The 16118-nt window shown below is 31.3% G+C and overlaps 1 protein-coding gene across 1 annotated transcript; it reads left to right on the top strand.

The window, feature by feature from the left end:
* Nucleotides 1-1375: 1375 nt before the first annotated feature.
* LOC105111263 (probable BOI-related E3 ubiquitin-protein ligase 3) lies at nt 1376-3009 on the top strand. The gene is made up of 3 exons (XM_011006574.1): nt 1376-1764; nt 1856-2204; nt 2331-3009. The coding sequence occupies exons 1-3, from the start codon at nt 1709-1711 to the stop codon at nt 2934-2936; spliced, it is 1011 nt and encodes a 336-aa protein (XP_011004876.1). The 5' UTR covers nt 1376-1708; the 3' UTR covers nt 2937-3009.
* The last annotated feature ends 13109 nt before the right edge of the window (nt 3010-16118 follow it).

Genomic DNA, 16118 nt, shown 5'->3' with positions numbered 1-16118 from the left:
AACAACTTAGGTAAGATTTACATCTCATTTCTAACACATTGATGTGGTGATTCTCGTGAGTACATGGCACGCAAGATCATTGATTTTGTGGGACTCCAAGATTGGAAACAAATCATCCAAGATAAGAAATCTGGGTCAAATGGTGATCGTCGTCGCATCATCATCAAGATTCAATAAACTATATGGTAAAACCAGCTGGTAAACAAAACAAAACAAGCAACTCCATTAAGTGTCCGAACAACAACAACGTGGTCATCATGGCAGACACTGCCAAATCTTGGCCAACGTTTCCCATGCGACCCGCATGAATTTAAACATCATGTCTTAAAAATCTATGCCATAAAAAAAATCAGTATTATCAGAAAAAATTTAAAAAAAAATCATTAAAACAAAGAAAAGAAACTGCCAAAGGGCACCGTCTTGGCTTCTGTGTAAACACCGTACGTACCCCTAACGTTCGTCCCCACCACACACCGGCCGCTCATTAAAGCTCCCCTCTTTTTTGACAAAAATACAATACTCTCATTGGGTCCCACTAATGCCAAGCTGGCACTCATGCATGGTCCCACTCTCTTTCTTTTTTTTGTCTCTTTCCTTTCTCTTGTGGGAAATGGACCCTCCTTAAACTGTGCCCCACTCGTGTATTTTATGGGCCCTACTTTCTTCCTACCTCGCAGGCTCAGTCGGCTAGTTACGTGGCAGATGCCCAGATGCGTGTTGCAGGAGTGTATTAAAATCTCCACAGCTCACCATTTTTTGCTTTATTATTAAGGGTAAACCTCAAACTAGTCCTCAATCTATAACCCAGATCTCTATTGAGTCCTCAAGATTTGTTTTTTGTTAATTAGGCTTCCAGGATTTGTGATAAGAAGGGTACACAGTCTACTGTTAAATAAAAAATAAAAAAATAAAAAAATATATTTATCTTTCCAACCAAATATTTTTCTATTTCTTTTATATTTATCTCTTTAACCTTAAAACTAATCAAACTTAAGGACTCAATTGAAAGTAAAAAAAAATCTTGGAAACTAAATAACAAATACCCATATAGTTATGGTTTTTTTTTTTAAGATTTTCTTTTTCAACCACACAAAATGATAAAGGAGAAATAGTAAAAAAAGAATAACACCAATATCTCTGGTATTAGTAAATACCGGATAATACTCCGGAATTACCCCTGGTAAATTGCTGGAAAAGTGGATTGACCATGACCTCTATTGGAGTCGAGTAGGAGAATGGGTTTTTTATTTTATTTTATCTATTTTCTTTTCATAGTAACCGAATCCTAAAATGGACAAGAAAACCAAAACCAACAAAAACAAATCTAATCTAATCTCTCACTATAAATCTCTCTCTCTTTCTAGACCTCTAGAAACGCAATAGATTAGAGTGTGGATTTGATTCTTTTTTATCTCTTCGATTCTCTACCTCTCTCTCTCTCTCTCTCTAGACCAAACCAAACCCTAAATAAACCCCACCATACAGCCTTCCCACCTCTATTGCATGCCCATTTGCTCATTTCTTTCCCATCCATCCCTCTCTGTCTTGGTGTCCTCTCCTTCTCCTCTCTAAAAACCAACCAAAACAAAACTTCCTACAAACCAACCCTCTAGCCAAAAAGAACAAGAAACCAAAACTGATTACATAGAAAGACTCTGCCTTTTTTATATAGAGCAGGGAAAGCAAGCAAATCTCTCAACACCATCATATGGCCGTTGAAGCCAGGCACCTCAATCTCTTCCCTCCTCAACTCTTAAGCAACAGGTTGGTGTTGCACTATTGCTGCCCCTTTGGCTTGCTCTTCTTTTCATGAGTTTTTAGCCGTCTAATGTTGTTTTTGGTGGTGAATTTGCAGAGAAATGATGATGAACCCCATTGAAGCAGATACATATATGTACAACAACCAGATGGGATATGGTGTGCCATTATCAGGAACTACAACAGCAGAGACAGTGCTTCCTATGTATAGCTCTGTGATCACTGATTCAATCCCTCATAAAACGCAAATCAAATCAGAAAGTGGTCTCACTTACAATCTCCCCGTACAGAGGAAGCGCCCAAGAGACTCCATCAATCCTCTCCTCTCATATCCAATTCCAGCGCAGTCCGCTAAGACTTGCACTCCCTTCTCCTTTCTTGGCCAGGACCTCTCTTTTCAGATCCAACAACAGCAATTAGACACAGATTGCCTTATTTCTCAACATGTAAGTCCATCACTTCATTAAATTCATAATTCTGTTAAGTCTTTTTTTTTTTGCAATGATTAGCATATCGCATTGTCCTATTTATGGAATGATATTGATTTTTAATGTTTTTGGTTGTTTGTTTAGATGGAGAAAGTAAGGATGGAGATAGAAGAGAAAAGGAAGAGGCAAGCAAGAAGGTTACTCGAGGCATTAGAGACAGGGATGATGAAGCGACTAAGAGCAAAAGAAGAAGAAATCGAAAAGATAGGCAAATTAAATTGGGCCCTTGAAGAGAAAGTCAAGTCTTTATGCATGGAGAATCAAATATGGAGAGACCTAGCACAATCCAATGAAGCCACAGCCAATGCTCTACGTTCCAATCTTGAACAAGTCCTCGCAGCCCAGGTTAACGAAGAACGCACCCTTGGTGCAGGATTAGAAGATCAGGCAGCAGCATTAATGGACGATGCGCAATCATGCTGTGGCAGCAGCGGTGGTGATGGACCTGTTGGCGACGATGGATGGGAAGAAAGAGGGTCGGGGAGATGCACGTTAGCCAATGGGGCGCAGGATAATAAAGGTACAGGAGCAGGTAGTTGGATGTGCAGGAATTGTAACAAGGAAGAGTCATGTGTGTTGCTGTTGCCTTGTAGGCATCTGTGCTTGTGTACTGTTTGTGGATCAAGTCTCCATACTTGCCCCATCTGTAGAGCCACCAAGAATGCTAGTGTCCATGTTAACTTGTCATGAGAAACACTAAAATACCCAATGATTACATCACTCAAGATGAAAGAAATTAATTTGTTTAATCTTTTCCTTTCCTGTTTTAATTATTGCCTACTGATTCTCTTTTATTGGATTTTACTTGGAATTGTCTTTTTTTTTTTTTTTGTTTACCACATTCTTCTCTTGCCTTAATTGTCAATTGAGGAGTGCTAGCTGCCTCTTCTCCATTTCGTTCTTCCTTCTACCTTCTCCTTCTCATGGTCACCCATGGCTAATTTTTCAAGCATTCATACTTGCAACTTGTCCGATAAACAAGTTGTATATATGGCAATAGTATAATCTTGGTAAAATTCGTGGATAACAAGCATGTCATTTTTGAGGATAATCTAATGATTAGATAATATATATTTGTTGTATATTTTATAAGTAAAAATAGATCAAGTAACTTTATGATTTTAGTTTTTCTCTACCTCCTCCTCCTCCTTCATTAACGTGTGGTAATTTAATAATATTCTTTTAGGTTTTATTTCATTATCTTATAATGCATTCTAGCATTTAATTAAGGATTAAATTTGAATGAAAATTTCTCGTTTCGACTAATAACTATCTAAAATATTTTCTTTTTACAGATTTATTTTTTTTGCCCAAGCAAAACCCGAATTCTTTTTACCATTTTAAAAAAATTAATATACCAAACATTTACAATTAAGGTAGAAAGCATAGAGAAAGGATTGATCAAGAGCTTGGAGCCAAAATTAGATTTAAAGAAACTTACAGGCCCATTATAATAAAAACTATAATTTAGGTAATTTGAGTTACTCAGATTTTTTTATAGTATTAATTACTTGAATTATCCAAAAAGTTGTTGAGTAATTTTCTGAATTTTTCATTTTCAAGTTGTTTTTTAGATAGTGTTCATCTCTAGTAGAGAGGAAAGTCTGTTTAAACTCAATTGAAAAAAAAAAAAGCTTCTTCAATCTAAAAAAATAAAAACTAGTTGGATGATTTATCACGTTGATCAAACCAAAAGAAAAACTATTTTATTATGTAAAATATTTTTCTATAATATTTTGAAAAAGAAAATTGAGAATAGAAAAAAGATACCAACAATATTAATTTCAAAAACAAAAACGTCATACGCTCATGCCCATTTTCTTACAATTATTTAAAAAAAAATTCAACATATTAATTTTAATTTGATGTCAATAAATAATAAAAAAATATTATTTAATTATTTTTTATAAAAAAAATGTAGGCTATAGGGAAGGTAAAAGAGAAGGTTGCTAGCACGCTCCTCTTGTCAATTTTTCACACAAGGTGGACAAATTAATTACTTGGGGGCTAACTTTTAAATCGGAAATAATTAGAAAATAGTAATGAGATAACACCCAAGAATTCTTTTAAGGGTAGATAACAACATCTCTTTTTTTCCAATTTCATTTCATTTTGGATCCTTCCGACCAAGTTAGTGCTTGTATAAATTAATCATTTTATTCATGTCATTATCAAGATGCTATTTATTGTTCAATAATCATGTTTTTGTGGAAATTTATTTGGTGATAATCTTTCCAAAAATTCGATAAAGGAAAAATATACATTCATATGTAGCAAGAGTAATGTCGGCATTGATTTGACCAATTTATGGATTTTGTCCATCTTTAATTAGATTTAGATTAAATGCACTTGGATGATCATGTTTTCTCAATAAATTCACTCAAATAAGTGTGCCAAAACCTTAGAGGTTAACCAAAACTTATTTACGAGTTAATATACCAAAACTTATTTACTGAGTTAATATTCTCATAACTCTAGAGAATTAGCTAGTGGTTGTGAAATTTAAAAAAAAGTTATAATACCTAGCTTTTATATTGTATTATTCATTGTTATTAAACTCAAACGAACTAAGAAAATAGGTTCAGCTTGGGGTTTAGAACGGTATATATTTTATAAAAAATAAAAATTTAATTGATTTAGTGTAATTTATTATTTAAAAACTCAAATTAACTCATAATTCAATTAAAAATTTAAATTAACATATTAAACTTTTAATTCTAACCTTACATTACATTAAGTATTCTTTTAAGTTGGGTTAAGTATTCTTTTGAGTTGGGTTTAACATCTCTACTACTACCATTACATGGTTATTAAGTTTTTGTATGTTTTGATAACAATAATTTTTTAAATTAATTAATGGAAGAAATAATAAGAAGGTGTTTAGAACAATGATAGAAATTGTTTTTTAAATTATTTTTTATTTAAAAATATATTAAAATATTTTTTATTTTTTAAAATTTATTTTTAATATTAATATATTAAAAAACAATTAAAAAAAAAACTCAAAACTCTATTTAAACTATGTAGCCAAACAACCCCTTAAAGTGCAAGAGAAAGAAGCAGTTTTGGAGATCGAGGAGGCTACAAGAGGAGGGAGAAAGAGGTGGGGACGTGAGGTGGGTCCCAGCCACGTAGGATACATATCCACCAAATAGTAAGTAAACCAGACCACACCAGAGCAGGCCATCCATCCACTGAGCCAGGTTTACGTTGAGCGTGGGTACCACGCTCGAAGAAAAAAGAATGAGGTCAACGAGAAAGTGAAAGCGACAGGTGTGAGGCAAAGGCTGACACGTAGGACGCGCGCAAATGTCGCTGTAAATTATGCTCTGCTCCCTTTCTTTTCTTTTCCGATCTCTCGTGCACACAAACTCTTTTTTTTTTTCTTTTTCTTTTTTAATTTGAAGATATTTTAAAAATATTTATTATCCCCCTAAAAATTATTGCTTTCATTGGTAACTATTAACTCTAGTCCCTGGGTTGATATCTAATCAACGTTTGGCTTTGATTGAGGTTAAAAAAATATATTTGAGTGTTGATTTGGGTTGATATAAAAAATATACTAAAAGGAATATTTTTTTATTTTAAAAAAATTAAAATTATATTATTTTAACTAATTTAAATTAATTCAGTTAATTAATGACCTAGATTATAAACCATACTAAATTTCGTTACTACACTATTAATTACTTCAAAGTGTAATCTTTAGTGTGCATATTTGGAAATTTGTTTTTTTATTTTATGTTAATAATAATCATAGATTTAAAAAAAAATGTTAATAAAAGTAGTGTTATTACCTATTTTAGAGCCCTAAATAAAAATAATAATTATAAAAAGAACAAAAGGGAGAATACAACAAAAAAAAATGAAAAATGGATATTGAAAGAAAATAAAAAAAAATATGTTAGTGGGAAGAATACACTAAAATGTTTAGGGAATTACCAAATACTAGTTAAGGAAGGAAGATCAAAACATATAATCTTATAGAAAATTTGACAATGTATTTTCAATAAATGAAGGTCCTATTGCCAAATAAAATTCAATTTAAGAAGAAAAATTCAAAATTGGTATTTAAGGACTTAATTAGATTTTTTTAAGGTTTAATGGAATTTATTGAGGGTTTTATTGCAAAAACAAAAATGAAGTTAATTTAGGTTTTATTTAGAAGAAATTAAAGTCTAGGGGTCTAATTAGAATTTTTAAAATTAATTTGGTAAAATTAAGGGCTTAATTGTCTATATATTAAAGTTTAACAGAAAATAAAAATTTTATTAAATAAATTCAAAACTAAAGACCAAACTAAGAAAAAACATGTGAATGTAAAGAATGACATTCACTAAATTAGGGATCAAATTCAAAAGAAAAAAAATAGAAGTTTGCTGGTCAATTGAGGATCAAAATATGTAAATTCAGAACCAACGACTAAAATAAAAATAACAATCAACGTTAGGGTTGACAATTGAGTTTAGAAACGATGAAACTATATAAAATTAAAAATTTAAAGGCAATTATAGGTACAATTAAAAGTAATTAGAAAAATAGATACTTAATTAAAATTTGCTAAATTTAAAATTAAAAACTCTAAATGATGTGTCGTTAAGATGAAAAGAAGATGAATGACATGTCATTTATCGGTTTGCATTTTTATTTTAATAATTTTGATTGATTGAGTTAGCAATTTCAAATAAATAAATGTAAAGTTATTTACCTTTAAATTGAGCAAAGTTGGATTAAAAAAATGTTATGCCTCTCTTTTACAAACTTTAGATGGTCTTAAGTGACAATAATATTAGAATTTCTTCAGCAAGGCCTTGAAAATGAGTAATTCAGTTAACCCTAACAATGCAAGTATTATGTAAAAACCGATTTGTTTTTCATGTATTTATACATAAAGGCTTCTTAATAAATTCTCATCTAATTTTAATGTTTTTGATATATATATAATGTTTTTTTTGTTTAATCTAAATTATATATGTTAAAGCAAAAATATTTACCGTGGTTTTTATTATACAAATAGATAATATAATTTACTTTAGGCAATGTATAATAAGGATGTTAATATTTTTTTTTATGCAACCAATCCCTTTACTTAGACACTAAGATCACTTAAGATTCTTAATAATTAAAATATTAAATAGTGATTTTTATTTTATTTATTAAAAAAAACAATAATTTCTTTTTATTTTTACCTATATCATTCTTAATGATTCAATTATAAAAAAATTATCAATATGATGTTACATGTATACAACAAATAGGTTTAAAAGTAGAATAAAATTATTATTATTAGTTTAACATATGAATGGACACTCATTTAATTTAGAGATGGCTTAGTATCTCTAAATAATTATCAAAATTATACAATGATATTTTAAAATAACATCCGTTATGTAAAAGTTTTTGGATGTAATAAAACAAACCACATCAAAATTTATATATTATTATTGACAAAAAAATCAATTTATACATGTAAATACCATAAAAATTACCACTAATATTTTCATTTTGGAGACTAAATTTATTTATTTTTTTTAAAAAAAGAGAAACACAATGAATGGTTGGAAAAAGCTCAGCCACCCACCCCCTAAACGGGTAGAAGAGAGAGTGTAGCAGACAAGACCCAAAAAAAGAAGCAAGAAGATGACAAGCAGCAGGACAAAAAATCTACCACGACTACTCGCATGATAATAATTTCTCGAAGTGTTCTTCTCTTACTTCAATGGGAAAAATATCAGAAATGATACGCCGATGACGAAGGCACGTTGAATTGAATTGAAATTGAATGGGGTGGCAGGCATGGCCGGGAAGGGCAGAGGCACGTACAGGTTGACGTGTATGCTTTGTCCGAGAGTCGCCAGGTAAGTAAGGTGGTGGCGGGGACGACTGGTGACTGGTGACCACTGAATGGTAAGATTCCAAGGAGGCGCGTACCCATCACGTCATGACGTGCCCCCTTTCTGCTCTCTTTGTCATTGTCAACAGGGGCTCATGAATAAAGTGAAGTACACACCAATATTGCCTATTTATTTATTAATCCACGCTATTAATTTTTTTTTCACCTTTAAACCTTTATCTGTTGGCATTCAATGGTCTCCTTCACTTGGAAATAATAATAATAATAGAAATAATAATAATAATAATAATAATAATCCTAGCTCGCTCCTTCCATCTCTCCGCAAGAAGAGGTCCCTTTTCTCCAAGTTGTTTACAAGTCATCTTCAATGGCATTTCTCTTCGGCCAAACCTTCAAAATTGTCCAGTGAATTAAGGGACCAATGGTGGAGAATTTTGTTTGATTTTAAAGACAAAAACCTTTCAGAGGGCCCACCTAAACACCTTCAAAAAATCCAAACTTAGCATTTAATAAGGAAAAGAGTAACAAGGACAACGCAAAAATAATAGGAGATTTTGTTTGGAGGATCTCTGAGCCCTTCTTCTGGGTCCCTCCACCAGATTAGGACCATCTGTCCCTTTATGACCGGCATCCCCTCTTCAACACGTGAATCCGATTCCCAGTTTTCCCCTCTTAATTAGCCTGATTAATCAACTTGGTTTAATTAATCATTTACTGCCTCCCTTATAGCTAATACTTTGATGGCTGGCTCATGCTATCTCATGGTCCGGCATGATTATATATATAGTGTATAAAAATAATGCTCAAACAAACATTGTAAGTATATTTTAAAAAACAAAAACAAATTCTGGTATCATAGAAAATTGTAAGTATATTTTAAAGAACAAAAACAAATTCTGGTATCATAGAAAAAAATTGAAAAAAATTAAAAAAATAACTTAAAAAAACTTGGATTACCTGGATAAGCTTTCTACCTAGATTATGAAAAAAAAATAACTTAATTGAAAAAAAAATCAAAGAAAATAACAAAGTTTATTTTTCAAAACGAACAACTTTGAATAATGTAATCAGAAAAGAAAATGATGTCAATCCTTATTAATTCATCAAACATATAACTTTAGCTAGTGACCAAACTACAAGCACCGTATCTGGAAAGCCACTATTTTAAAAATTAGCTTGACTCAATGGGTTGACCTTTGACCCACTCGATGATTAGACCGAGTTGGTTTTCAATGGAAATTGAGAGAGAATTGTTCTAGTGTAAGATGATCAAAAAGCCAGGTTAACCTATATCTCAATTAACTTGAGGCAAATAATAAGTCAAAACTAGGTAAAAACTTGTTAACTATTTTTTTTTCTTTTTCAAAATGGTATTGTTTTTACTTTTTTATAAAACAAAATGACTTGGTTAATTTGGGTTTACCCACTCGATCCGTGACTTGGTACTTGTTCTAGATTAACTTTTAGATAGGGTTTAAAAATAATAAGAAAAACCAAGGAGATCAAACAAATCAAATGTTAAATGATAAGATTAAAAAAAATAAAGATAAAAAATAGCAATTAAGAGAATAAGAACATCTTTTGAAGAGAGAGGACAACCTAAATTTTGAATTGAAGGGCAACATTAAAAATAATAATTAAGAAATGAGTTAAAAAATCAAGAGAATGAGGACCAAATTAAAAAAAAATCAAGAAAATGAATTTAAAGATGAAATTGAAAATAAATTAAAATGTGATAAAGGGCTAAAAATTAAAATTAAAAATCAAAATATTAAAGGTCAAACCTTAAATATCATTAAATTTTGAATTAAAGAGAAAAAATTAAATTCACAAAAGAATTCAAAACAAAAATAAGAATAAAGAGAATGAGCATCAAATAAAAAAAATAAAAAATAAGATCATGGATCCAAGAATAAAGTTAAAAAGAAATTAAAATTTGATAAAAAGCCAAAAATCAAAATTAGAAATCAAAACATTGAGGGTTAAACTTAAAATATCATAAAATAAAAGGATAATTTTGATATAAAAATCAAAGGTAAAAGGTTGAAATTGAAAAATAAAATAAATCAAATTTGATATAAATTAAAAAAATAAAGTCAAAATATAATAAAATTAATAAATAACATACTATTTTAATTTTTTGAAAGGGCAACATATTTTTAAAGATTAGAGAGCAAGAAAAAAAAGGAAAAAAACATTGCTAGAGCTTTATTGTGCATGAGAGGCTACACGAACCTCACTTATACGAATGGAGTTGAACCTCACTTATGTGAAGGGAGTTGAGAGATGCATCAAATACCAACTTGAAATATAATTTTCAGCCATCAAGAGATGCCGCAAGAGCTATCAAAAGACACACTCGCCAACATTGTTTTTAAAATTTAATTTATGTAAATATGTGCTCTTAGACCTAGATAATATTAACTAAAAAACCATATATAATAAAAAACCCAAAACCCCCTCAATCTTAGCTATAAATTACTTGACTCAAACACCACTTTAGTAATTACACTGTGTCAATAAAAATAAAAAACTGAACGTCTTTGCCTTCAAGGGAATTCAATTTTGATGGGTAAATTGATAATTGCACTGTTAAACTTCGCAGTGAAACGTGGGGGTGCACATAGTGCAAGAATGAGTTATTTTATATTTTAGTATAATTAATGAATGAATGTATTAACTAATTAATTTAAAGCCGTTGGTTAGGACGGACAATCCATACAGAAATGAAAAATGTTTTATTAACTAGTAGCTAGGGTGTGATAATGATGGGTGTGCAGATTAGATTAATGGTAATGCTGCTGCTAATTATAAAAGATATGTTGTAGCCTAGGAAAACAATCGAAAGTCGGACACCATCTTCTTAAAAAGATTAGAAAACGTAACGATTCCTCTAATGAAGTTCAAATTTGATCTGGTTTTTGATTAAATTTGATTAGATTAATTAAATCATGAATCACTTGAATTTAATCAGGTTTAAATTAAAACATAACCCTAATCAAGTTTTGAATTGTGAGTTACTTATCAAACTAAAACAAGTTTAATAACTATATTTAATAGAAATAGAGAAAAAAAATCATACCATATTGATTTTGGAACAATTTCCGCCAAATATCTTCTTCTTGTTTTCCTTGATAAAAATGGCGTTTTGACAAAAAAAAATGAATTCTCTCTTGATCATAGATTATATTCAATATTAATTAATTATAGGGTGCATGATATATTTTGTCATTTCTCACCCACTGATTGGCGTAGTTAGACTCACCCATCTTGATTGCAATCTTAATTATGCATCACAAGTAATATCAAAATAAATGCAATAATTTTTGTCCAAATTATTCAATGAATTATCCATACGAGGGCCATGAAATTGACCAATTTGCTTGATATCGCGTCTCTAAATTGTCTTTTCCTTCAATTTATAATCAAATCCATTTGTCGTGTGTATTTTTTATTCCCCAGAAGAATATCATGCCAAGAGATAGGTGGTGCTTTGGTCCACTTCAATGAAATGTCAATACAACGGCAACCCGATTGTCATCAATAAAAACATTTGGTCACCATCACACCTTTGTCATGCACCATCAAGCGTGGAGGTTGGCTAGAAATTTAATATTCTCATCATACATCTATTTTAATTAGTGCTTTCTTCACTAGACTCATTCTATGGCAGATAATTGCTTTCAATTCTTTGTATACATACAAGTCCTCTTAATTTGAGAATTATTCTCAATGCATACACCATGTTTACAGCCAAATTTGTTGTTAATCAAAGCTAAAAAAATAAAATAAAATAACACAAACAACCATTTTTATGTAATATTTATGTTATAACCTACCGGATCCCCCCTCCCGCCCCCCTCCTTAATTTATTCTTCTTTTAATGTTTTTTTTCTATAGAAAACAACAACATTTCCCTTCATCTTTTCACATACTAAGGTTCTATCATCACAACAAATTTAATCACCCCAACACTTAATTTTTTAGTATTAGTGTTCTAGTTTAATTTGTTTTAAGACTCGCCACATTAAGTAAGCAAACTTATCAATTTTTGTTGTAATTCATTTTTTTACTTTAATTTTTCTGGTATTTTTATATAGTATATGTAGTTTGTTTATATGTTTATTTATTTTATGTCTTTTTCCTATGAAAATTTATTATATGAATGTATGATTGGTACATGTTAGGGTTTGTTTGAGATTTTAAAAAAATATATTTGTTTGTCATTTATTGAAGTCAAGTTACTATCGATTTGTATGATTAAAAAGTTTATTGATCTAGATGTTGTTACAATGCATCTTCTATAAAAAGGGAGAACTCAATGTTCCTTACGATATCATGGTAAAAATGATGATTGAGTTAATTTTTAATTTTAGCAATGTATATATAGTTGTAGATAATAATAGTAATTGTTATAGGAGTATGGTTATAAATACTAGGTTTTTTTTTATTTTTAAAAAATATTTAACAAACTATTATAGGATGTGTACGCAAATCATAGTAACTTGTTGATTATTATACAGGAATTCACCATTAAGTTAGATTATAGGTTGAGTGAGGTTGATTATGATATAATCATCAAATGAGCAAAACACATTTTACTTGAAAGGAATGGTAGAAATAAAACTTCTATGTTGTTAAATCCATGGTGAAACCATATGGCCTAGGTTACTAGAAAATTGACACGTGAACAAATTTTTGCATGTTGTACTACTATGAAACTATAGATTTGATCAAATGCGAAACCTATGGGCATGTTTGGTATAAATCCAAAATTGGTAATGAAAGGACTTTTATCGCACATAAAAAATTGAAATACTTTTCAATCACTCCTAGATTGCAACATTTATTCATGTCCTCAAATATTATTGAACATAATGATATGGTATCATTCATGTTATACGGTGGTTGGAATGAGGCATGGTACACTCTTTTGATGATGAAACCTAGAAGCGAGTTTAAAAGGGTGCATCCATGGTTTTCAAAAAAACTATATAATATACGTGTTGGGTTATGTACAAATGATTTTAATTTATTTTGGTCATTTATTGCACTTATTCTTATTAGTCGGTGATACTCACAATTTATAATTTCTCATTGGGGATCTATTAACTCTTATAATATTTAATCTTATTACACCTTTTTCTTTAACTATTAATAGTTGTAATCCTGTACTAGGTTTATCAAATGAGAGAACAAGCTAATGGTAGTTTGAAATTATTATGTTTGGGTCCTAAAAGAAAAGTTAAGTGCTATAATAAGTATTTTATTGATGAATATTTCTTTTACATTGAAGAGTATGAGTAGGGTAGAAAGATTTATAGTAGTGGAGTTTAAGTTAAGTGATCAACGTCTAATGAGTTTGAAATTGATTATTATAGAAATTTAAAAAAAGTGATTAAATTGCAATATCATAGCGAGAATAATAAAGTCTTATTATTCATATTCTATTTTTATGATAGAGGAATCATAATAGATTCTTACTTTGGTTTAGTTAAAATTAATACAAGAACTAGACTTCACAACTTGATCGATGTCCTCATTTACTTTAAGTAATACCAACAAATTTATTATACATATACTATTTTTAAAAAAAATGATCGTTATAAGGTTGATTGGTTGTCCGTAGTGAAAGCCAAATCAAACCTAGGGATTATAATTTTGTTGACATAAACATGATATAGACATATGCATTATAATTCATTGATTAAAGGAATTTTTTTTAAAAGATGAATATTGAATTATTAATTAAAAGAAATCTTGGATTATTAATTAAATACCAACAAGAGAAAGTCAATTTGTGGATTATACCACAAAAATGGACGGAGTCCTAGTGCGTCGTTAAGATGACGGGTCCCATTTTTTGTACCCTCAACAAATGTATTCGATGGTGACAGTGTAACATTTGATAATTTTATAGGCTATAGATGGCGTCCTAATAATAATAAAGAAAAAAAGGGTGTTAAAAAATGGTATCTTTAGAGATAATCGGGATTGTCAAAGGGAGGGTTGGGGGAGGGTGGGGGGGTGGGGTTAATTATTAATTAATGAGCTAATTACACTATTAATTGTTGTCAAATGGCATGCTTCATGATCGATGTGCGTTTTGGTTTTGGCTGAGTTGTTGTTGAGCACAGCACATTGGAATCCCCTAAACCCAGAATTTCTCGACAGCATTTTCTTTGCCGAAATCAACAGCCAAAATATATTATGAAAATACACACACCACCACCATCATCCTACGAAAAAGATAGGTGAATAAACTAAAACAAGAGCTAGCTAGCCCATCTTCAATGCTTAATTTTGGTCCCCTTGTGCTATAGAATCACACATCCCTTTCATGTGGGTCATATTCCTCCACCACCTTCTCATCCTCTACCACCATATTTCATCTCACAACAATGAATAATATACTGAAATTATACGAGTGTATTTATTATAATAGCAAGCTCGGATTCATCGTCACGTACACTCTACGCACAAGGCCAACCAAATGCCGACGATGAGGACAATGACACTTGAGCCAATGACTTCTTTTTTTCATGAGAAAAAAAATCTGGGGTTTTTCTGAGGACAGAAAAAGAGAAACCAGCCCTAATAAGTATCTAGGGGTCCATGCAATGTGTTGTGCCTTAGGGTTTGAGGGTTGATGTAAAAGAAGAGATGGAAATGTGTGTCATGTAAGTTGACCACTTTGGTGATATAAACCGTATAATATTATTCCATATTTTCAGTCGAGGTGGGGTTTGCCAAAGTAATGGACTGTACAAAGCATAGAATATGGATCCCAATCAAGAGAAGGCAGGCATGGGACCATGATGGGAACCCTAACTTTCTTACCTTGTGAAAGGGGTCACTCATGTACCTGTCCATCATCTTAGAATTGATTTTGTTGCTACCCTTTTCTACTTTTCCTTTTCTTCTCTCTTAAAACTACATTTTCTCTGTGTACCTGAGGGTCCACACACACATAGCACAAGCCATCGAGGAGGGCAAGGTCAAATCAGAATTAGATGGCTCGAAAGTAGCATTTCTTAACAACCGTGCATCACGACTATCCCAATCCAACAAAACGACGCTGTGAAAACTGTTGAAAAATAAAAGAATTTTTAGGGTTTGATCATGTCGACATGGTGCTGCTCAATAAGACTGTTATAATGCTAAGTGCACCCCTATTTTGTCGAGACCGATGGGGAGACCTTGCTTAAAATAAAGACCGAGGGGAGCCATTTTTTTTGGAGTTTACAACACACAAACCTAGAATGACTGGAAAGCTAGCTAGGGTTTTGCTAATGCATCTTAATTTACTCCAATTAATCATGCACATTCTCATTATAGCTACGAGGTTAAAGGGTAACGGGCGATGCTCTGATCATTTTCTTTTGAAAAAGGCATGGTGGGGTCAAGATAAGAATCCACAACACCCCAAAAGAAAGAGGGCATAAACCATTATTCACCTAGAAATCATATCTTACACAATGAATGAACGAGTGAATATTTTTTTCCTTTGTGGGAATTTCAATGACCTGCCATGAGTCTACTTTACGTGGATGGATTTGGTGTGATAGGTGGTGGAGTGAGGCAAAAGATAAAGACATTATTTATTGCAATTTTGAATCCAGAAAACACCACTACTACATGGACGAAACATTGAAAAGAGAAATTAAAGGAACATGTACTCATATATACTCCATAAAGTAAAGGAGCAAGCGAGGAAACTGCTGCAACTATATTTTTTAATTATTTTTTCTGGCTAGGTTTGACAGATTTGCTGTGGAAGTGTAAACATCAGCTTCTCCCACTAGCACAAAATATCCATGTGCTATGACCATCAAGTCTCCCTCATCCCATTAATGGGGCCTTGGAGATTGTGGTTGCATATCCAACTCCCCCATCTTTGGTAAAATCATTATGCTCTCTCTTCCCTTCTCTCATCTCAATAGTTCACTTTATCTAAAGTGCTGCAAATAGTTCCTTCTTGTCGACATTAAGCACCACCAATCAAAAGCTAACCACTA

The sequence above is a fragment of the Populus euphratica genome, unplaced genomic scaffold (genome assembly GCF_000495115.2).
Source record: "Populus euphratica unplaced genomic scaffold, PopEup_1.0 scaffold289.1, whole genome shotgun sequence".
Lineage (NCBI taxonomy): Eukaryota > Viridiplantae > Streptophyta > Magnoliopsida > Malpighiales > Salicaceae > Populus > Populus euphratica.
The sequence above is the reverse complement of the archived record's forward strand: the minus strand, read 5'-3'. Positions and strand labels throughout refer to the sequence as shown.